Source organism: Silene latifolia, chromosome 1 (assembly GCF_048544455.1).
Source record: "Silene latifolia isolate original U9 population chromosome 1, ASM4854445v1, whole genome shotgun sequence".
Lineage (NCBI taxonomy): Eukaryota > Viridiplantae > Streptophyta > Magnoliopsida > Caryophyllales > Caryophyllaceae > Silene > Silene latifolia.
The window spans coordinates 32,204,841-32,229,008 of record NC_133526.1 but is presented as its reverse complement, the minus strand read 5'-3'; the positions used below and the strand labels follow the sequence as shown (position 1 = coordinate 32,229,008).

Here is a 24,168-nt window from a genome sequence, read left to right as displayed (position 1 = left end):
TATTATAAAATTTATTTCTTATATTATATTCAAGTGATGTTTCTAATTTTTATATAAAAAATATTACATTTCATTTGGCAAAAAAACATCATTAAGAAAAGGGTTTTTTGTTAAAAACTACCTTATATTTAGGGGTATTTGTAAAAATACTACCTTATATTATTTTTTTTGTATTCAACTACCTTTGTTTTCTTTATTTTTGGTTAATAACTACCTATGCTAAGAGTCTAGACATATTTGGTCTATTTTCCGGCTTTAACTTATTTCATATGACTCTTTTATGCTTTAATCTTACTAAGGCCGATTTTAGGAAGTCATGAAGTACTGACGGTTAACTTTAGTAGATGTTTGCAGTTATTATTGAAATGTAAAATTCACTAATTTTGCTTATCTGAAGTTAAATTGTGGTTTGTACGCAGTTGATCATTGTTGTTTGATGTTAACAAAGTCATGTAAGATAGGTTAATGTCACTAAATCGATCAAATCTCGCCATATTTTCAGCGTAGGTAGTTTTTGACCAAAAAATGAGAAAACAAAGGTAGTCTAAAACAAGAAAAATAATATAAGGTAGTTTTTTTACAAATACCCCTAAATATAAGGTAGTTTTTGACAAAAAACCCTTAAGAAAATTATGAAAATAACATAATTTGATTCGTGGTAAAAATGATATCATTAGCGTATAGATTTCATATAATTTGTACATATTTAAAATTGTGTACTTCTTAGTATGTTATATGTCCCACATTGGAAAATAATGTAGGATTATATAAAAATAATAGAATTATTGTCCCACATCGAAAGATTAACATAAGATGTAGTGGTCTTATGATTATAAATATGAGGCATCCTTGGAACTTAGGTATCAACCTAAAATCTTTTGCGTCTCTTAAATAAGATGTTTGGACTTTTGATCATATCTAAATAAATGATTAGAGATAAGATGTAAATATTAAGACCTTATAACCAATTATTTTTTAACTAAGTTAATTACCCCGTTGCAACGCACGGGCATCCAAACTAGTAATATAATAAACTCCTCATATTTTTTCAACAAAACATCTAAAATAAAGAAAAAGAAAATACACCCTGTAGTTGACCGTTAATTTTTACAAAATCTTGATAAATTTAAATCAATAATTTTTTTCTTTAAATCAAATCCTACCCATTAATAATGGAAGGAGGTGGTAATGGAGAGAATTCGTATACGTAGTCGACCAAGTAACTAACGAACAAGAAGGAAAGAAAGAGAAGCCCATCTTTTCTTATACTACTAGATAGTCACGTGGGAGTAGTAAACAAGCATAAAAAGGGTATGTGTTTAATAATTACTCCATAGAAATCTAAAATTAGAAAGTGATAACAAGAAAAGATGAGAAGAGAAGGGAAGACGGGGAAAGCAATAATTGTGGGAGGGAGTATAGCAGGGGTATCGTGTGCACACGCGCTTAGTGGTGTGGGTTGGGAAGTGGTGGTTCTGGAAAAGTCATTTGGGCACACAACTGGTAGCCCAACTGGTGCTGGTCTTGGCTTAGATCCTCTTTCATGTGACATCATCACCTCTTGGCTTGGTGGCTCTGCCCCTCTTCAAAGCCGAACTCTACCACTCTCTGTTGATCAGGTTTCCCACATTTTTTTCATATGAATAGTTGTGTATTATTATAGTTTGCTTATCATGATTCATTGGTTAATATTAATTTAAAAAAAAACGCTAGAAGGAGGGCTTGAACCTCCGACCTTGTGGTTAACAGCCACACGCTCTAACCAACTGAGCTATTCCAGCTTCTTGTCATTTTCTTGTTGTGCTGCTTAGTTCAACCTACGTAATAATGTTGGATGGGATTCACAAATCACAAATACTTGTGAGTTGCATAATCGGCATTACGGTGTCTTAGTACTGCTTGAAAAATTCTAATGCTCCATGTATACTTACAAAAATGTCCTAGGCTTTTCTTTTTGATAGAACCCCCCAACAAGGGTGCAATGCATTACCGTTGGATCAAAGGAATAAGCATCTACAACATTATGTCGAAAATTAGTAAACCAAACACGTCTACCTATTTGGCATGGACTAGCTTGACCTAAATGCTCCCTACTAACAAATGACCATCTAATAACATCGTTACTATGACAAAGGGAATAAATATCATCTAGAATCAAAACGAGATTGCTGCGTTCATGTTTCTGCCTCCGCACATTTAATGACTTATCTTTCGCTGTCCCATTCTCCTAGCTTGTTGCACTCCCATTAGGATCGCCAATGCAAATATTAACCTCTACATTTAGAAATTAATTATTTCCTTCTTAATGTGATTTTACACTATCTTATTAGTTAAATAAAATCTTTGTTCTTGTCAAAAAAATGACACACTGCACAGTCTGCAGCATGACTTAAAATGAGTCGCGGAAAAATAATACATTCAAAATAGTTGTAACAAAACTGAAACTTGAGTTCGACATCAAATCAGCGCTCTTCTTATTTTTTCCGGCTCCCTTTATGTCCCTATTTTGATTAGTTTTTGTTGTTGAAATAGAACCAAGCAACAGACACAGAGAAGAAAACGCATAGGATATTGACAAGAGATGAGGAATTCAACTTCCGGGCAGCACACTGGGCTGATCTTCATGAGCTGCTACTCAACTCATTACCGCCAAATATACTGATGTGGGGCCATCACTTCCTCTCATTCTCCATTGCTGATGATAAGGCCTCAGTCACTGTGAAAGCCAAAGTACTTGAGACAGGCGAAATTGTTGAAATTGTTGGGGATTTGCTTATTGCTGCAGATGGATGCTTGTCTTCAATTCGACGAACTTTTCTTCCTAATCATACACTAAGGTTTCTGTTCACTGATGCTTTATTTTCATATTATCATGTTTTTACATATGGTCTCTCTGTGTCGGAAAAATTTGTCGTGGGTACCCTGAGGAAAAGAGGTGTATGTGAAATCATCTGATACCAAAGTGGAATTAACTCCAACCATGCAAATGCAAGATGGAACTTTTCCTAAGACATGATACATATCCTGTTTATACTTTATTGTTGTGATTGACGTAAACAATGATTTTTATAGGTATGCAGGATACTGTGCATGGAGAGGGGTTCTTGATTATTCAGAAAATGTGGATTTAGAGACAACAATCAAAGGAATCAGAAGGGTGTATCCAGATATGGGGAAATGCTTATACTTTGATCTCGGTCCAAGGACTCATTGTGTCCTGTATGAGCTTCTCAATAAAAGGATCAACTGGATTTGGTACATCAATCAACCTGAGCCACAAACCAAGGTAAATAAATATGAGGATGAACTATATGTAATCTGACCATTTGTATATGAATTATGAGAGATCGTCTTAGAGGAGACTACTGGCTCACGGAATTTATTTGCAGGGGAATTCAGTGACCATGAAAGTGAGCAAAGAAATGATCAACAAGATGCAAGAGGATGCAAACCAATTCTGGGTTCCTGAGTTAGTAAAGCTCATGAAAGCTACAAAAGAACCTTTCTTGAATGTAATTTATGATTCTGATCCTATTGAGAAGATCTTTTTCGACAACGTCGTACTAGTTGGAGATGCAGTTCACCCTACAACTCCTCACTGCTTAAGAAGCACCAATATGTCATTACTTGATGCTCAGGTTCTGGGAAAATGTCTCGAGAAATGGGGTCGAGGTGATTTACAGTCTGCTCTTTCAGAATACCAGTCAATTCGATTGCCTATGGTTTCAAAGCAGGTTCTACATGCTCGGAAAGTTGGTCGGATCAAACAAGGCCTTGATGTCCCGGACCGAGAGATTTTCGATCCTAATAAGGCTAGTTCTGAGGAGTGTTGTGAAATCCAACAGAAGAATGTGCCTTTTTTCTCCTACATTCCTGAATTGTTGCGGAGTTAAACGTCAGTCTCAGTTCTTTACTATTGAATATATGTAACTGAGTAAGTCTCATTACAAATTCGTGTGAGAACGTTATACAATACAAATTTTACTCATTGTAGTACCTTTTGTATAGAAATTTCCATTTTGATACCCTTTTATAAAATAAAAAACATTAAATCCATTCCTCTCTATTCCTATCCATTCATCCTCTCAAATCTTTCACTTTCTTCCATAATATATGAAAATTTGAATGTAAAATGTGTGCAAACTAGTCAACAAATTAGTGGTTTAATTTTCATAGTTTTAGTAAGAGAAAATTGTTGATTATAGCCTTATAAAAATCACTTTTTGAAAATTACAGCTTTATATAATTTTTTTTTAAATTTACATCCATAATATTACTTCTGATCATAAATTACAACCAAAACATTAACTCCGGCGGAAAATTGATGCCATTTTGAATTTTCGCGACTTAAGTTCTTTTTTTAAGACCAAAATACCCCTACCCCTAACCTTTTATAAACCCTTGTGTTCATCCCAAAATCATATTTCACTACACATCTTCTCTTGAATTCTTCATTTCTTCAACAATATCACCTAATCTAATTCATCCATTTTATTCAAATTCTACCATAATCAATTTAATTTAATCTAATTCTATTATTTTCATTTTCTCTTAAAATTAATTAGTGTTATTTATCATCAAATTTTCCCAATTTGAAAATAATTAGGGTTCATCATCAATTTTCCCCAAACTAAATTTAGACATAAACCCTAAAATTCGATTCAATCAATTGAAAAACAACAAATTGCAGCGCATTGTTGCAAACCTCTTCATCGCTGAAAGGTCGGTGAAAATGCAATAAAACAACAATAAAAGAGTGAAATAGAAAAGGGTGAAAAAGGGAGGAGTATTTCTGGGAAAACCTGCAGCGAAAGAGGACGACATTAACGCCTTTCTCCTTGACGTGGTGATTCGACATTATGAGTTAGTATCAGTGATGCGAAGAGAACGAGTGAAAATGGAGAATGGAATATGGAAAGAGATTGAAAGAATGTTGTGTTGTGAGAGAGGTAAATGATAGGTAAAGTGAAAAAATCTGGGTAAATAGGCAAACAAATAGGCAAGGGCATATCGGTCACTTTTTGACAAAATTTACCGGGAACGTCATTATGGTGCAATTTTCAAAGAAAAGTGATATTATGGATGTAATTTTCAAAAAAAATTATATAAGGCTGTAATTTTCAAAAAATGATTTTTATAAGGCTGTTATCAACAATTTTCTCATTTAATAATTTATTGGTTTTATTATCACTAGTGATATATGATTTATTTGCACCGAATTTCCCTTTTTCTTTTACGCATTCCGACTCATATCGAGTCGGTTTCACATGCCTTTCCTTAAATTTTGTGCCCAATCCCCGTACCCGTGATTTGGTGTATCCTCTTGCAGGAGTCGAGTATAGTGGAATTGGGGCAAGGAAGGCATTTCAATGCCTTTACATGAAGAAAAGGGAGATAAGGAGCTGAAGGAAACCCTCTACCGGCAGGCCGGCAGGCCGGCCCACCGGTAGGGGATGCTGCTGTGAGGAGGAAAGGAGGAAATCAAGCCAAGAGATGTTCTTTGCCGGCAGGCCGGCAGCCGGCCCACCGGCAGGGAACACAAGCCTATACTTAGAATTTTTGAAGAAAAGTTTTTGAGCCAAAATTTGAGAGATTCGTTGCCGGCATAGGTAGCCGGCAGCCGGCCAGCCGGCATGGAGCAGCAGGAGTGTAGAAGGGAAGAAGAAAATTTGAAGAAAAGGTATCCTCTACCGGCAGGCCGGCAGCCGGCCCACCGGCAGAGAATATCAACAGGTCTAATTCGCTCTGAAAATTCAAGATGGCGCTGCCGGTTGGCGCTGCCGGTTGGCGTAGCCGGCAGCCGGCCCGCCGGCACAAGTTTACGCAGCACGCAAATGGGCTTTTTCTCTTTTCCTCTCTTAATCCAATGAAACACTATATATACCCCCTCCCCTAATCAATTGTATACATAACCCTAGATCTGAAAAATTTCCCTAATTATTGTAATCTTTCCTTAATAAAGCTTTAATCTTTCCATAATTATTATTAATTACTTAGTAAAATTAGTTAGTATTAGTGATTATCAATTATTTACACTTGGTTTTTGGGGATTGTATTGAGAGATTTTGGAGGATTTCCTTCATTTATTCAATCAAAGCAATCATCTTTACTCTTGTTGGTACATCTCTTCCCTTATTTACTTGCTTAATCAATTGTTTACATTTTATTTTGCCTATTATAATTGTTGCATCTTTACCATGTCATCTCCTTTTGTTATTGATTCTTCTCTATTTGTTTGTTTGAACAATTTTGACATGAGTGAGTAGTAATTCTTCTAGGGTTTAGGGGGAGTCTAAATGAGATTATTGGGCATGATAGTTTGATTATTTTGAGTCTTTGGTGAAATATTTGTCTTTCTTAGCATTGCATACAAGGTTTTTGATGAATTGTGTGAGTGAGAACTTGTGCTTTTTGTCTTAGTTGCTTAATTCCTCCATTAAATGAGAGTTTGTGGTGGTCTTGTTGCATGTTTAGAATGGTGTGTTGCTAAATGAGAGTTGTTAATCACCTTTAGGATATTCAAGAGATTGATTTACATCCTAGGACAAAGCCTCACCATTGACTCCTTGAATCGACTTGTTTGCCTCTTAAACCCATTTAGATGAACCCGAAAACGCTAACCTTTAATCAATCGTATACACTTTCTCTTAATTGTTTGCATTAGTTACAACTAGTAGTTTAAACCAACTCACCTCCTTTCATTTTTTACTAGACTAGACTCCTACTTAGACTAAGTAGAAACCCCTCCATCCTTGTGGTTCGACCCCGATTTACACACTAAATTGGGTTATATTTTGTTGATGGTAAGAGACTTGACCCTATCATTAATTCCTACTCATCAAATGGCGCCGTTGCCGGGGATGGCGTTAGGTTATATTTAGTTTATCAGGAGTCTTAGCTTTAGTCTTATCTCACTTGTTAGTTTGTTTTAGTAGTTGTGTGTTTCATTGTAGAGTGTGTGATTTCTTGCCTTCCCCTAGTGTGTAAAGACACTAGGAGTCCAACGGTTTATTGAGTGCATGCCTAGAAGGAACCACCAAGCTCTACTCTTCTATTCCGACCTCGAGAGGCTTTTTAGGACCTTGAGGACAAGGACCCTTGATAGAGTTCGGAACACTCCACAAGCAAACATTGATCAACCAAACTCACACAGCCCACAAAATATTGATACCACAACCACACTTCAACCAAACATCACAATTGAGACTCTACTAGAAAACCTTTTTCATAACTTCCCTATTCCAAATAACCCACCTCAATCACCACCTCCTCATATACCAAATCCTCCACCACAAATGGCTCTACGAGATCACAACCGGCCTAACCATAATGATTCATGTAACCCTATTAATTTTGGCATCTTGGCCCCAAAGAACTTTGAAATGCATCCTGCCCAAGTCGGGTTGATTGAGAAAGATTTGTTCGGGGGGCATATTGAAGAGGATGCCCATGCTCACCTCCGGAAGTTTAAGAGGAAGGTTTCAATGATGAAAAAGAATGGGGTGTCCGAGGACACCTTGAGAATGATGTTGTTTCCGTTTTCATTGACGGGCAAGGCGGACCAGTGGTTGAACATTCACCCCCGGATACCTTCACGACATGGGATGCCTTGGCTAAAGCATTCATGGCCAAATATTACCCTTCATCAAAGACCGCAATGCTCCGTAATGAGATTCATACATTTCAACAAGAAGACGGGGAGTCTTTAGGTGAAACTTGGGACCGATATCAAGACTTGATAGCAAGTTGCCCCCATCATGGAATACCGGAATGGTACATCACTCAAAATTCTTTCAAACTTTGCTACCGAGGACTAAGGAGATGGTAAATGCCTCCGCGGGGGGAGGATTTGATCACTTGAATGATGAAGAGGGCACGACATTGATCAAGAAAATGGTAGATTCAGAAGCAAACTATGGTTCTAGAGGAAACATGCTAAGAAGGAATGGGAAGTTCCCTAAGGAAAACCCCTCCAACTCCGAGACAAATGCCAAGCTCGACCTACTCACAAAACAATTTGAGAAGTTTCAAAGAAATCAAGTGCACCAAGCCGCGACCTCACATGGGCCACCCATGGAGGAAGTGGTTCAAGCTTCGAGTTGTGAGCTTTGTGGAGGGAGCGGTCATACCTATGACTTGTGTGCCAACAACTATACCGCTGGCTATGAAGAGAATGTCCAAGATGTTAATGCTTTCCAAAACTATAACAACAATACAAGACCACCACGACCACCCTACAACAATCCCAATGTCTACAACCCAAACACCAACTTCTACCATCCCGGTTTGAGGAACCACCGCAATTTTAGCTACAAAAGTACCAATGTTCAAAACTCACAACACCTTCAACCACAAGCCCCAAATAATCCACCCGGTTTTTCTCAACAAAGGGGAACATTCCCCAACCAAAGGACTAATCCCGGAAATCAAAACCAATGGCCAAACAACAATCAAAACCAAAACTATGGTAACCAACCACAAGGGTACCAAGATTTTGGTGGAAACCAAAGCAACCAAGGGTTTTACCAAGGGAATCAAGTGAACCAAGCAAATCAAGGATTTGGGCAAAGGGTATATTCAAGGGTTTCAAGAACAAGGTCAAGGATCAAATTTCAACAACAATGGTCCTAGAGCTAACTTCCAAAGGGGACAAAACAACAACCAAGGTTCCAACACTCGGTATGACTATGGGTTCCCTCTACCCATAGCCAACGAACCTTATCAAGAACCCCAAGGAGAGCTCCCTCAAAATGAGCTTTTGAAAATGATAAAGAACATGCAACTTCAACATAGTCAATAGATGGCTAATTTTGCCAAGGCAACCCAACAAGAACAACCAAACTTGAGGGCTACCTTCCTTAAATACATGAGAGAAATGGAATCAAGGATGGCCTCTCACGCTATGGCTAACCCTCAAAGGCCGCCCGGTGGTCTATTGGCCCAAGGACAAAGCTCCAAGGACGCCTCAAATAGCCACCATGCTCATGCGGTAGTGTTGAGGAGCGGTGTAGAGCTTGAGGACCCCTACAAAGACCTTGAGTTGGAAGTTGATGAAGAGCCCAAGGGGAATGGGTTGGGAATGAATGGTGAAGAGGGAAGCTCACCCATGGTACCGTCAACTAGAGTTAGTGAAGATAAGAAGGGGAAGAAAGCTTGTAAAGATTCGTCAAGAAGTGGAATTCAAGTGGATAAGGATGTTGATGGATATGTGGAAGACCTCCCTTATGAGGAATAAGCTATTGAAGAAGTACCTTTGCAACACTCTAAAAAGGTAACAAAGAATTCGGCTCCTCCAAAGGTATCTTCCAATTCCCAACTTGTTCCTAAAATTCATTACCCCTCAAGAGCCATTAAGAGTAGGGAAAAACTTAAGTATGTCAAGTTTTGTGATATGCTTGAGAAACTTGAGGTTACCCTACCCTTTACGGAAGTGATTATGAACATGCCAACCTACTCAAAGTTTTTAAAAAACATTTTGACCAAGAAAAGAGTCTTGGGTGACCAAGAGATAATGGCTATGGAAGAGGCATGTAGTGCTCATATCCTTAACAAAATGCCTACTAAACTTGGTGACCCGGGGAGCTTTTCAATCCCATGTGTAGTTGGTGATGTTCTTATATCAAGAGCTCTTTGTGACTTGGGAGCAAGTGTGAGTGTTATTCCTTTGAAAGTTGCAAAGAGGAATGGCATTCAAAACCTAGCTCCCACAACCATGACTCTCCAATTGGCGGATAGGTCCGTCAAGAGCCCTATGTGGGTGCTTGAAGACGTACCCATCAAGGTTGGAAAGCTTTTAATCCCCACCGATTTTGTTTTTCTCGATATTCCGGAGGATAGCCATACCCCCATCATTCTTGGTAGGCCATTCTTGGCTACCGGAGGTGTGCTTATTGATGTTAAGAATGGGCGGCTAACCTTCCAAATTGAGGGCAACAACGTCGAATTTAACCTACCGAATTTGATGAAAGGACCAAAGATGGAAAGGTTGAGCACTATTGAGTTGATAGATGAGGTAGTACATGAAGTAGCCCGTGAAGAAGCGGAGATGGAAGAGGTTTTTCAAATCTCCTTGCATGATGAGGCTATGAAGGAAGATCATGAAGTTGATGAGGAACTGTTGAAGAAAGTGGAGGGTTTTCTCCCTCCAAAGGTACAACTCAAACCCCTACCTCCCTCACTCAAGTATGCTTTCCTTGATGAGGGGGAGGCTTACCTGGTGATCATAAATGCTAACCTAAGTGAGTCCCAAGAAAAGAAGCTTTTGCAAATCTTGAAAACTCATAGAGGGGCACTTGGGTATAGCATTGATGACATCAAGGGCTTAAGCCCGAGTTTGTGCATGCATAGCATTGTTTTAGAAGAGGGGAGTCAACCCAAGGTAGATGGTCTTAGGAGGATAAACCCTAAAATGACCGAGGTAGTTAAAAATGAAGTGTTGAAATTACTAGAGGCCGGGATTATCTACCAAATAACCGATAGCAAATGGGTTAGTGTAACACCCCGGTTTATGAAGGAGCCTTTGGCAAGACATTCCCTAATAAACCGAACTGTTACCATCTCGGTTCCCCGAGGTAGTGAATAACAAATTAAACTCCAAGGCAACTTATATAAATACTTTAACTTAATTATTACAAACTTCTTTTTTTCAACAATTATAAGGAACTACATAAATGGAAGTGGAAGTCTTCTAAATAATGATCTAACTACTATGTCTTCTGATCCAGTGTCTCACGCCCATCAAGCTCCCGTCCTATCTCTTAAACCTGTCAAGTCTGCTCGCCAATATTTGGGTCATCACAGGTGTTCACGAATACACAGGGTCAACCACGAGGTTGAGTAGGGAATACAACGAAACAACAAAATATGATATGCATGTTCCTCCGTCACCTCCATCTCCATCTCAACTCATATCTCATAACCCGGACAACCCAGCCATACCGATCCCCGGTAGACTATATATATCGACCATGATCGATCCGCATTCACTTGTTGAGGACACCAGGGCAAGTCCTGAGAACCACTGGGCCTTATCACAACATCACATCGTATCTCATCATCGTCACCACCACACCATCCTCCAACTCCAATGCATATGCAATGCTCAACAGTAATCAATGCAACATAATATGTATATCAATGAATGAAATCATGCCAGCTATCAAAATAATGAAATAACATAATCAACACGAACAGTTCAGTCAGCCACACTCCCGTATATGAAACATAACATAAATCACAACCACGAACAAGTCAACGATCACAGCTTGGTCACATGAAACACAACAAATCAACACAATTTAACAACACCGGTAAGTCAAGTGTATTTCCCACCTCGAAGCTGCAGTCAAATAATCGGAAGCTCGGTGCTAATCCACAATAATTCGCCCTACGAAAGATAATGAAATGATAACCAATTACTTAACTATTCCCGTTCCCAAAATAGAAGTTACTAAAAATAGAATTTCTTAAAATGGAAACTTTCCCGATATAGTAACTTTTCTCTTTTAACAAACCCGACTCAAAATCCGTCTCTAATTATTTTAAAAGACTCGGGAATTTAAATTAAATAAATTATTTAAATGATTCGGGAATTTAAATTAACTACGAAATACGATAATTTAAACAATAAAGAAACGAATCAAAGCCGACTAAAACACGCCCAAACCCACGACTTCCAACCCGTTTCCCGAACTCCCACGCGCCCCTACCACCGTGATGTACGGCCGCCGGGTCGGACACCGGGTCGACTCGAGCACCCCCAACACCCTCACCGGGTTCGACTCCGCCGGTGAGTCGAGTCGTGGCCGTGACCCACGAACACCCCCGGTTCACTCCACCTCCCACGGTTGCCACCACAGCACCCCCACAACACAACCCCACGACCCACTGCGTTGTTGTCACAACACTCCACCCTATCACCACCACTCTGCTCACCGTCTAGCCACGCACACGCGATCGCCGTGGCGCGCCGTTCGACCTCCCGAGTCCACGGTGGCGCCACCCCAAGCCTAGCATCTAAACTCTTTGAAATCATAATTAACTCGTTTCCTACCCCCCATGTCGATGCCGCCTAATTCTCGCCACCACCACCACCTAAAGCCCACTTGACCGCCACCAATAGGGGTGACTCAGACCACCCAACACCATTACCCCGTCACCAACCACCCTTATTACCTCCCTGCGACACACCGAGACAACAACCACAACCTGACAACCAACAAAAGAGAAAAGGAATGGTGACTGCTTACCTAAACCGCCACGAAAACCACCACCAGGGCCGCCTCACCACGTCGAAAACCACCCTAAGCTCTTCCCTGCTGCGCCGTCAATGCCCACGCTCTCTCTCTCTCTCGGGTGCGTGAAGGTGAGATATGGGCCGTTGAAAAGAGGTAGGCGGTTGAGGAGTAGGGTTTAGAATGTTAGGGTAGAATTAGGTTAAATGGTAAATGGGTCATGGGTAAACGTGATTGGGTAAGTGGGTAAATGTTATGGGTCCGCGTGGTTGGTAAAAGAATTAGTTACGTGATCTCATTCAGTTAAACCCGTCTTGACAAGCTTACGAATAACTCGATTCTACGATATCAATACGACCAGACAATTACTCGACTCGATAGGCAATATAAAATACGGGGTATTACAGTCTTCCCCCCTTAAAATGAACTTCGTCCCGAAGTTCGCTCAACTACCAAACAGATTTTCTAGTACAAGAATTCATGAACTCAAGCGGGTGAAACGGAATGTTACATTCTACCTTCCTAAAAAGAAAGTTACGTCCCGGAACTTACTTCATGCAAACCTATCACCACTCATGAACTCATGCAAACTATCAGAGCACCATAACAGCAGCAGTTTAATTACACAACATAGAGAACTCATTTGTATGGGTACCATACAACGAAACATCGACTTGATCAAAACCACGATCTACAACTTGATCAAAACCACAATCTATAAACAAGTGCAATGTAAACATTAAGATTTTACAATCCTACCCAACTAAAAACATGGTTACGTCCTCGTAACCTCTTTTCAAATGTCATATCCCTATGCAACAAACTCACTGTCAACAACAGGTAACAGAAAAGAACACATGATAAGAGATTGCGCAGTAACATTTAAGTCGAAAACAAGGTTTTATTATGGAATTAACTGATTGTCATCAAGTAACACTTATTACTTAGCCCATGCTTGACTTAAAATACAACATCAAACTAAAGAACAACAAGAAAGGAGCCAAAGGTTTACACGGCTCCACAACACACCGCTCATGGTGTCACTAACCCTAACCTAACGGTCCTTAGGTCGCGCCTCCTCCGATTTGGTGACTTCTATGTCATTCCCTTCCGGTTCACCTCTTCCCGGAGTCCGGCATGAGTGGTTCGGTCGTACTTTCGGCATCGATACATTAGCGTAAAATTCGTATCTCGGGTCGCCCGCTATGAAGTCAAAGGTATGCTCGGGTGGGTATCCGGCCCCCCCGCGATAATTGGGGTCACGGCATAGTCTCATGCAATGGGTGGACAACTCTCTCATATAGAAGCGTTTGTTGTCCTTTAGTATGCGGAGTCGGGGATAGTATCGATAAGGGTATACGCTCTTAATCGAGTATTAGTTAAGTACTCGGGGTGCCCATTATGGCCATACTTGTCCATGACAAAGACAAAGTTTCTCACAATGCTCATTAAAGTCAGCATCAAGTGACATGTAACAGTCTCGCGGGTGTACATTGTAGGGATCCATCCTACAAAGTGGAAAGTTAAACCAATTAAGACACAAGGGTATTACCGTAGAAGGGTGTTAAGATAAAGGATTCATTCTCGAGGTTTAAGTGTGCGAAAGTTATATAACGAGTTTTCAGGGTAACTGTTGTAATACCAGGGTTTTGGTCAACTCAAGATCATCACAGTTCGCATTATCTACCAGAGAACAACCACTTTAGAAATATCAACCGTAAGAATACACGTAAACCAGCATACAATCTAACATTGACCCCACCAAATTCCTCTCCCAAGTCGAAACTATTACCAATTCCGAACAATTTGAACCATATGTGTATTCCTTCCGCCCTACTACTAATAAATCACCAGGAGTATTAAAACATGCGATACATAAGCACTACTTAAACACCTTGAAACCATAGAAAACATAACACGTAATCAAAACCTTTTGACTCATCAGACATACAACACGAACTCGTCAATTTGTTTGATGTAAATTCTGAAACATATTTCCCAATAAAAGTAACAACATATGATCCATGACAACAACAACATTACTTCCATATCACACATGTGTTTGACATTTTAGCAACCACATCATTCAATCGTGTCCAGCAACTTAGTATAAATCCTTTTCAACAAAACAAAAGATAACGCATAATTAGCCTAAACATGTACATATACCATCATATAACTTGTAAAACATTATCTATGGCAAAAGATTAGCAAGGTGAACAAGTTCTCTGGTTTGCACGGTTTGAACAAATAGGCAACTCGCAGCTCAATTAAACGTAACTATAACGACTATCATTTGAACATACACCTAACATGTGGATCATCAAAGAGTTATCCCATTATAATTGCCAACATAGCTATCATAAACAATATTTGTTAGATTATAATTGATAGCAACGACTCGGAAATATAGGTATGTCAAATGTCGTGCTACAATTGCAAGAATCACTTTAGCGTTTTATGACGATATAATAACGAACATATTCAATAAGGAATAACGACACGGTTTATTATCATGTTATAGGTTTTAGGTTCAACTGAAATAATTTAATGTAATGAAAGCAATAAGTATAACTATAGGCACACCGACTCACATAAAGGACCTTAGAACTCAGATGACATCCTACATGTGGGAACATTTAGACATAATCATTACTACCATTCATGTGTAAACATTTAACATAGTTATTGTAAATATTCATGCGAGGACATTAGGATGTTTAACGCCACCAAAATTTGACCCAGATATGATGACATAGTTTGATATTTATGTATACCCGACCACTATACAAATATGATGAACACATCAGTGATATTACAACATGCCACAAAATATGCAAACAACTGGACTCGTACGACATATTTCACCCTCGATTAAGAATCAAATTAAGCTATTCAATTTTACTCATACTATCATGCCAACAATGTTATCAACTAAGTTTCAATTTTATCACTTGTTAAGTTACATAACTACTGAACATGCGTGCGGTTACCTTCATATAAAAACATTATAATTTCACATTACTAAGGCTCATGAATTAATCAATCAACTGTATGAAAACTTAACATAGAACGCACATTTTACAGGTCATGATTCAGGTTGTAACTTTCAAAAATCACGAATAAATGGCCGCTCAACGAAAACTTGAGTTATATTATTTTTCATAACATACAGAGAGTTAATAATTCGTGATAAAAAGAATGAGGTCCAAAGTTCAAGAATTCAATTTTTAAAGGATTTTACAGCTCAGTTGGTCCAAACAAGTACATGACAGCAATTGGTCCGAAACTTGGGTCAATTTGCAAAATTTACCGTTTAATATAGAGACATCATGGCTTATCAATTTGAGAATATAAGCGAATCTTCTAGTCTATGGAGTTGGAATTATGCAAAACTCATTTATACAAATTATATGAGGATTTTTACAAAATCGTTGGTTAAAACATCACTGCACAGGAACTTCCTAACCACAGCCCACTAAAACATTTATTACTCCTAATCCGAATATCCTATACACATGAAACCAACGCCTAATGAACACTAACTCATGAGGCTAACTCTCATAAAATTTTCATCCATAGGAAGTTAATAGAAAAGAAATGACAGCAAGATCAATTAGGGAGTAAAATCAAACAAGCGTGTTTCAGCACTAGGTCATTCTTTACTATGTTACAAGCTCTTATGAATCCACTATGTACACTAACCCATCCCAACTTAAATCTCACACTTTGCACTTACGTAAACGTCTATCCCATAGAATCCCTTCGCGTCTCGACCTACTCCTTACATCTAAGTCACGATTGGTATGACTAGGAACAAGCAAGTCAATAGTGTTTCTAATTACTATCACAATACTATACTAGCATGGCTTCGGGATCACATAACCGCATATTACTAGACATAATAGCACTGTCAACACGTCATTCACATCCATCCAGATAAATATCGTCAATTTGCAATTATTTTCACGCTCACGATTACCACAATCCAACGCTTCGTTGATTATCAATCTGAACACGAAAATTTTATTTCTCATTTCCACAACATCATATGATCACGTCATCATTCATACAAAATACTTACCGTAACGTTGTCTTGCAGAATGGTTAGAATATATGGGTCTCAAGGTATACATCAACTCGATTATATCCAAGGTTTTCCTGCTAACTACCCCATTCACTCAATTTTCTCTCGGGTTACCTGGTTCAAAACTGAGAGGGCAAAAGAGCACGTATTAAGGGCGCCTTATTAACCGCACTGTGAGCTCCTAGCAGTTTATTCCCAGGGGTTCATTTTATTTAGACGTATCCTACGTTCTTTGGGTTCATTGGTTCAGGCCTGAGGATCGTTCGCTCTGATACCACTTTGTAACACCCCGGTTTATGAAGGAGCCTTTGGCAAGACATTCCCTAATAAACCGAACTGTTACCATCTCGGTTCCCCGAGGTAGTGAATAACAAATTAAACTCCAAGGCAACTTATATAAATACTTTAACTTAATTATTACAAACTTCTTTTTTTCAACAATTATAAGGAACTACATAAATGGAAGTGGAAGTCTTCTAAATAATGATCTAACTACTATGTCTTCTGATCCAGTGTCTCACGCCCATCAAGCTCCCGTCCTATCTCTTAAACCTGTCAAGTCTGCTCGCCAATATTTGGGTCATCACAGGTGTTCACGAATACACAGGGTCAAACACGAGGTTGAGTAGGGAATACAACGAAACAACAAAATATGATATGCATGTTCCTCCGTCACCTCCATCTCCATCTCAACTCATATCTCATAACCCGGACAACCCAGCCATACCGATCCTCGGTAGACTATATATATCGACCGCAGTCGATCTGCCAGCTCGTAGCTGAGGACGCAAGTCCTGCAGAACCAGCCTGGGCCTTATCACAACATCACATCGTATCTCATCATCGTCACCACCACACCATCCTCCAACTCCAATGCATATGCAATGCTCAACAGTAATCAATGCAACATAATATGTATATCAATGAATGAAATCATGCTAGCTATCAAAATAATGAAATAACATAATCAACACGAACAGTTCAGTCAGCCACACTCCAGTATATGAAACATAACATAAATCACAACCACGAACAAGTCAACGATCACAGCTTGGTCACATGAAACACAACAAATCAACACAATTTAACAACACCGGTAAGTCAAGTGTATTTCCCTACCTCAGAACTGCAGTCAAATAGTCGGAAGCTCAGTGCTAATCCACAATAATTCGCCCTCTTAAAGATAATGAAATGATAACCAATTACTTAACTATTCCCGTTCTCAAAATAGAAGTTACTAAAAATAGAATTTCTTAAAATGGAAACTTTCCCGATATAGTAACTTTTCTCTTTTAACAAACCCGACTCAAAATCCGCCTCTAATTATTTTAAAAGACTCGGGAATTTAAATTAAATAAATCATTTAAATGATTCGGGAATTTAAATTAACTACGAAATACGATAATTTAAACAATAAAGAAACGAATCAAAGCCGACTAAAACACGCCCAAACCCACGACTTCCAACCCGTTTCCCGAACTTCCACGCGCCCCCTACCACCGTGACAGCCGCCAGGTCAGACACCGGGTCTGACCTGAGCACCCCCCAACACCCTCACCGGGTTCGACTCCCGCCGGTGAGTCAGACCGTGGCCACGAACACCCCCCTGGTTCACTCCACCTCCCACGGTTGCCACCACAAAGCCCCCACAACACAACCCACACCCACCGCTGTTGTCACAAGACTCCACCCTATCACCACCACTTTGCTCACCGTCTAGCCACGCACACAGTCGCCGTGGCGCCGCGTTCGACCTCCCCGAGTCCACGGTGGCGCCACCCCAAGCCTAGCATCTAAACTCGCCTGAAATCATAATTAACTCGTTTGCTACCCCCCCATGTCGATGCCGCCTAATTCTGCCACCACCACCACCTAAAGCCCACTTGACCGCCACCAATAGGGGCGACTCAGACCACCCAACACCATTACCTCGTCACCAACCACCCTTATTACCTCCCTGTGACACACCGAGACAACAACCACAACCTGACAACCAACAAAAGAGAAAAGGAATGGTGACTGCTTACCTAAACCGCCACGAAAACCACCACCAGGGCCGCCTCACCACGTCAACAACCACCCTAAGCTCTTCCCTGCTGCGCCGTCAATGCCCACGCTCTCTCTCTCTCTCTCTCTCTCTCTCTCTCTCTCTCTCTCTCTCTCTCTCTCTCTCTCTCTCTCTCTCTCTCGAATTGCGTGAAGGCTGAGATATGGGCCGTTGAAAAGAGGTAGGCGGTTGAGGGAGTAGGGTTTAGAATGTTAGGGTAGAATTAGGTTAAATGGTAAATGGGTCATGGGTAAACGTGATTGGGTAAGTGGGTAAATGTTATGGGTCCGCGTGGTTGGTAAAAGAATTAGTTACGTGATCTCATTCAGTTAAACCCGCCTTGACAAGCTTACGAATAACTCGATTCTACGATATCAATACGACCAGACAATTACTCGACTCGATAGGCAATATAAAATACGGGGTATTACAGTTAGTCCGGTTCACGTGGTACCAAAGAAAGGGGGGTACAAATGGCTGAACAAGAGGATGGGACCACCCTACCTACTAGACCGGCGATCGGGTGGCGCATGTGTATTGAGTATAGGAAACTTAATGCCGCCACCCTTAAAGACCATTTCCCGATTCCCTTTATAGACCAAATGCTAGAGAGGCTCGCGGGCCATGCATACTATTGCTTTCTAGACGGTTACTCCGGGTTCTTCCAAATTCTCATCCACCCGGATGACCAAGAGAAGACAACCTTCACTTGTCTAATAGGAGTATATGCTTATCTTAGGATGCCATTCGGGCTTTGCAATGCGCCCGACACCTTTCAAAGGTGCATGATGGCAATCTTTTCGGACTTTCTACAGAAAAGCATGGAAGTTTTCATGAACGACTTTAGTGTCCATGGGGATTCGTTTGATCATGGTCTTGAAAATTTGACTAATGTGTTGAAGATATGTGAGGAGCACAACCTCGTCCTTAATTGGGAAAAATGTCATTTTATGGTAGAGGAAGGGGTTGTACTCGGTCACGTTGTCTCTAGTAGGGGTATTGAGGTTGATGGTGCTAAGGTTGCCGTTATAGAGAACTTGTTACCTCCTTCCAATGTAAAGGGAGTGAGAAGTTTTATAGGCCACGTCGGATTCTATAGGCGTTTCATTAAAGATTTTTCAAAAATAGTAAAACCATTGACCTCATTACTCCTCAAAGATACCTCCTTTGTGTTTGATAAATCTTGTCTTGAGGCTTTTCATAGGTTGAAGAGAGCATTGGTGACGGCCCCAATAATCCGGGCCCCGGATTGGAGCCTTCCCTTTGAGATAATGTGCGATGCTTCGGACTTCGCGGTTGGTGCGGTACTTGGGCAAATGGTGGATAGGAAGCATCATGTGATATATTATACAAGTAAGACCCTTGACCAAACACAATGCGGGTTTTATACAACCGAGAAGGAAATTCTAGAAATTGTTCATGCCGTGGAAAAGTTTCGACAATACCTTATTGGGTCCAAGGTGGTGGTTTACTCCGACCACACCGCCTTGAGACAATTAATGGTGAAGAAGGATGTTAAACCCCGACTTTTGAGATGGGTACTACTCCTTCAAGAATTCGATCTAGAGATCAAGGACAAGCCGGGATCCGAAAACCTTGTTGCGGATCATCTATCGAGGTTAACTAAAGAGTCCCGAGGGGATAAAGATGATGGGGTCCCCATTGATGAATGGTTGCCCGACGATTCTATCCTTGCTATTACCCATTCCACCTCTTGGTATGCGGATATAGACAATTTCTTGAGTTCTAGCTTTATCCCCGAAGAATTTGATAATAACCAAGCTAGGAACAAGTTGAGATATGAATCAAAGAGATATGTGTGGGAGGACCCTTACCTCTATAGAAGGTGCAATGATGGGATTTACCGGAGATGTGTCTCTCAAGAAGAAGGCCTGGCAATTCTCCAAGCTTGCCATGTCACCACTTATGGAGGGCACTTGTCCACATCTAGGACCCAAGCTCGGGTTCTTCATTGTGGCTTCTATTGGCCCTCCTTATTCAAATATTCATATGCCATGGTACACTCTTGTGATTCTTGTCAAAGAAGAGGTAACATTGGAAGGAGAGATGAGATGCCATTGAACAACATCTTAGAAGTTGAGCTTTTCGATGTGTGGGGGGTGGATTTCATGGGACCATTCCCAACTTCATTTGGAAACCAATATATATTAGTTGCGGTGGACTACGTGTCCAAGTGGATCGAAGCAATAGCCGCCCCTACCAATGACTCAAAGGTCGTTTCCAAGCTTTTCAAAGACTATATTTTCCCCCGTTTTGGAGTACCCCGGGCCGTTATAAGTGATGGTGGGTCAAATTTCATCAACCGCACCATTTATACACTCCTCAAGAAGTACGGTGTCCGGCATAAGGTAGCTCTAGCTTACCACCCCCAAAAAAATGGGCAAGTGGAAGTCTCCAATAGACAAATCAAAGCTATATTGGAGCGGGTTGTGAACAAGTCTAGGAAGGATTGGAGTGCCAAGCTCAACGATGTGTTGTGGGCTCTAAGAACCGCATACAAGACCCCAATCAGCACTACTCCTTACCGGTTGGTCTATGGTAAGTCTTGCCACCTACCTCTCGAGTTGGAACACAAAGCAAGATGGGCCCTCAAAGAGCTCAACTATGATCTCGATGTCGCGGGAAACAAGAGGTTTCTTCAACTCAATGAACTTTACGAGTTGAGGATGGATGCCTATGAGAGTGCAAGACTTTATAAGAAAAGGACCAAGAAATGGCATGACTCGAAAATTACAATAAAGGAGATCGTTGTGGGTGACAAGGTGCTACTTTTCGATTCCCGTTTTCAACTATTTCCCGGAAAGTTGAGGTCTAAATGGTCGGGACCATTTGAAGTAGTCGCCGTGTTTCCTTACGGTTCCTTTGAGTTGAAGAATGACAAGGGAGAATGTTTCAAGGTGAATGGTCATCGAGTTAAGTACTTCTATGAAGGTCTACCCATTGAGACCCGCAATGAAGTTAATTTGGAAGACCCCCCATCTTTGGGGGATGAGTAATCTCAAAGTTGAACAATCATTGGTTTGGTGGAGTTCCTCAATAACCACCACTTGTAAATAGCATGCATATAGTTAGGACTTGAGATAGTTTGGGTTTAACATCCTTGGTAAAATTTGGATTGCAATGCAGGACCCTTAGCCTTGCCCAAAATCCTGACATGAGCCGTCGGTTTGAAAGTTGAAAACTCGATAAAATGGGCAAGTGAGGAGTTGGGAATTTATTGTTGAGTCAATTGAGGAATACAAGATGAAAAATGAGAATGTGTGACTCTGTGCCGGTGGATCGGCAGCCGGTGCCCTCCACCGGTAGCGAGTTGAAAATTTTTTGGTGACAAATTGAAGGAATTATGCTGAGGAGAAGTCCCTGCCGGCAGGCCGGCAGCCGGCCCACCGGCAAGGAGATCCACACTTAATGAAAAGGCGAAATTCTGAAAGAGGAGTAATCCCTACCGGCAGGCCGGCAGCCGGCCCACCGGTAGAGGAACATATGTCTTGCAGAAAAGGAAGGAAACCATATGAGGAGGAATCCCTGCCGGCAGCCGGCCCACCGGTAGAGGAGCTCGTATTTAGGAGAAAGGTGAAGAATTGAAGAAGATGAGATATCCCTGCCGGCAGGCCGGCAACCGGCCCACCGGTAGGGGATTTGCCGAAGGCCTAAAAAAGGAATAGGGGTATTCTCTGCCGGTGGACCGACAGCCGTGCCCTCCACCGGCAGCGAGTTGAAATTAAACTGAGACGATTCGTTTTTTTTTTGAAGATTTTGGGCAAATTCCCTGCCGGCAGACCGGCTGCCGGTTCACTAACCGGTAGGGACACTCAATTATGCGCATAAACAGCCCGTCTACCCCATTCTTTTCTCATTCTTTTCTAATTTTTCTTCACTCTTCTTCCTCCTTCCTCCTCTCTATTACCACCATATCACTCCAAATCACCATTAATCCACCTTCAACCTCCATTCATCAACCTTCATACATCCTTCCTCCATTAATCCTTTACTCCTCCTTCCTTTTTAATCCTTCGACCCTTCAACAACAATGGCAAACAAGAGGACAAGGGCAGAAATGGCACAAGCACAACAACGATTGGTTGAGGCAGCGGCGAACGACACTAACCCGTATCCCGATTTCCCGGATGTCGAGTTTGTCACACAAACACAAAAAGGTAAATTTATCTTGTTTAAAAATCGCCCCTTAACCCCGACTAAATTTATTTGTAGACCGGCTATGAGGAATATGGGTTTAGACGGGGAAACTTTCGAATTGTTTAAAGGTGTTGGAATGAAAGGCTTTTATGATTTGCATGAGGAAACTTATCCCCGTCTCACATGGGAATTCCTTAGTAGCTTCCGCCTAGATAAACACCGGCAAATCCGTATGATCGAACAAATTCATTTCCGATTGATGAACCGTGATCACTCTTTTTCCCTTGGTAGATTGTGCCGAATTTTCGGCCTCACCAATCCCCCAAACTTTAAGCCACCCGAGACCACTCACTTTTCTAGGGTGTGGAAAGCCATATCGGGATTGGATGATCAAAATGGCGTTAAGAGACCGGAAATTGCGTGCCACAATGCCCCCATTCGCATATGGCATCGATTTGTGGAGGGTTCCATCTTTGCGACGTATGAGCCATGGGCTTTCCGAGTTGTTGAATTGGAAATTTTGGGGTCTTATTTACTCACCACCCCGGCCCCCTATGAAATTAATATGGGTCACCATTTGGCCCTCCATTTGGCCAAACTTACTAATTCGACGGGGCAAAAAGTCCCTCTTCATGTGGGTGGAATAGTCACCCGAATTGCTAGGTGCCTAGACCGTCCGGTGGACTTGACCAACTTGAGGTGGATCCGGGGGGAGACCTACATCACCAAGGATTGGATAACGAAAAAGCTAGAGTGGATTAAAACCAATCCTTTTGATGGGATCGATTATTGGCAAGTGCAAAAGAAAAAATCAGTCCCAATTCCCAATGCTTCAAAATTCAAAATCAAGCCCGGAGAGGCATCCTACCTCCTTGAGATTGAGGAGGAAGCCGATGATACCCGACCTCCCCCGACTCACCCTATCACCTATGGTCGTGACAACATGAGGGAGACTCCCTCCACCCTCCACTACTCCATGCCACCCCCCTCCTTCCAACCACCCACCTTCCAACCTCAACCTTGGGGGGGTAACTTCGGTGAAGGCTCTTCTAGCAACGTTCCTCCTCCCCCGCCTCCTCTACATGCCGATTTGATCACATTTATGAGTGATATGCGGTTGGGTTTGCAAACCGCCGCTAGTGAGAGGCGGGGCATTGAACAAAGGTTGGACCGGATCTACTATGACAACTCTGTGGGTCAATTTCCGGTCTATGACGACTACATGAGAAGGAACTACGAGCATCCTTCCCACCTCCACCCCTCTTACTACCTTGAGCCGGATGGTGGATACCACAAAGATGGGAGGTTTGTCTACGCCGACATAAATCTTCGGCCGGATTACTTTGTCGCCCCGGTCTTTCCCCCTCCCGCTTCTCAAGGGGAGGGGTATGATGTTCAATGGTTTGGAGGTGCCCCCTCCATTTTCTCCAACCCCGAGGTTGGGAGTGCCTCGGGGGCGGCCGCGTGTAGCTTCATCGCGTCCGACGTGGGTTTCGGCGATTCCACCGTTCCCATGAACACCGACGACTTCCTTAGGGAATCCGAATTTGGAACCGTGGACGGAGACGACGACGATGATGATGATGAGGACCATGAGTCCTAAACGGCCTCGCACTTGGCCTATTTTTGCTCCCTTCCCAATC

The 24,168-nt window shown here is 41.4% G+C and overlaps 1 protein-coding gene and 2 non-coding genes across 3 annotated transcripts; 1 reads left to right on the top strand and 2 right to left on the bottom strand.

Moving 5' to 3' along the window:
• The first annotated feature begins 1,091 nt into the window (after positions 1 to 1,091).
• Positions 1,092 to 4,066, top strand: LOC141602530 (uncharacterized). The gene is made up of 4 exons (XM_074422769.1): positions 1,092 to 1,619; positions 2,533 to 2,837; positions 3,073 to 3,286; positions 3,390 to 4,066. The coding sequence occupies exons 1-4, from the start codon at positions 1,371 to 1,373 to the stop codon at positions 3,891 to 3,893; spliced, it is 1,272 nt and encodes a 423-aa protein (XP_074278870.1). The 5' UTR covers positions 1,092 to 1,370; the 3' UTR covers positions 3,894 to 4,066.
• On the bottom strand, positions 1,708 to 1,781 carry TRNAN-GUU (transfer RNA asparagine (anticodon GUU)). Its single transcript has one exon. It is a non-coding gene; the product is annotated as a tRNA-Asn (tRNA).
• A 3,591-nt stretch (positions 4,067 to 7,657) lies between the features above and the next one.
• On the bottom strand, positions 7,658 to 7,764 carry LOC141620386 (small nucleolar RNA R71). The gene has a single exon (XR_012531952.1). It is a non-coding gene; the product is annotated as a small nucleolar RNA R71 (small nucleolar RNA).
• Between the last annotated feature and the right edge of the window lie 16,404 nt (positions 7,765 to 24,168).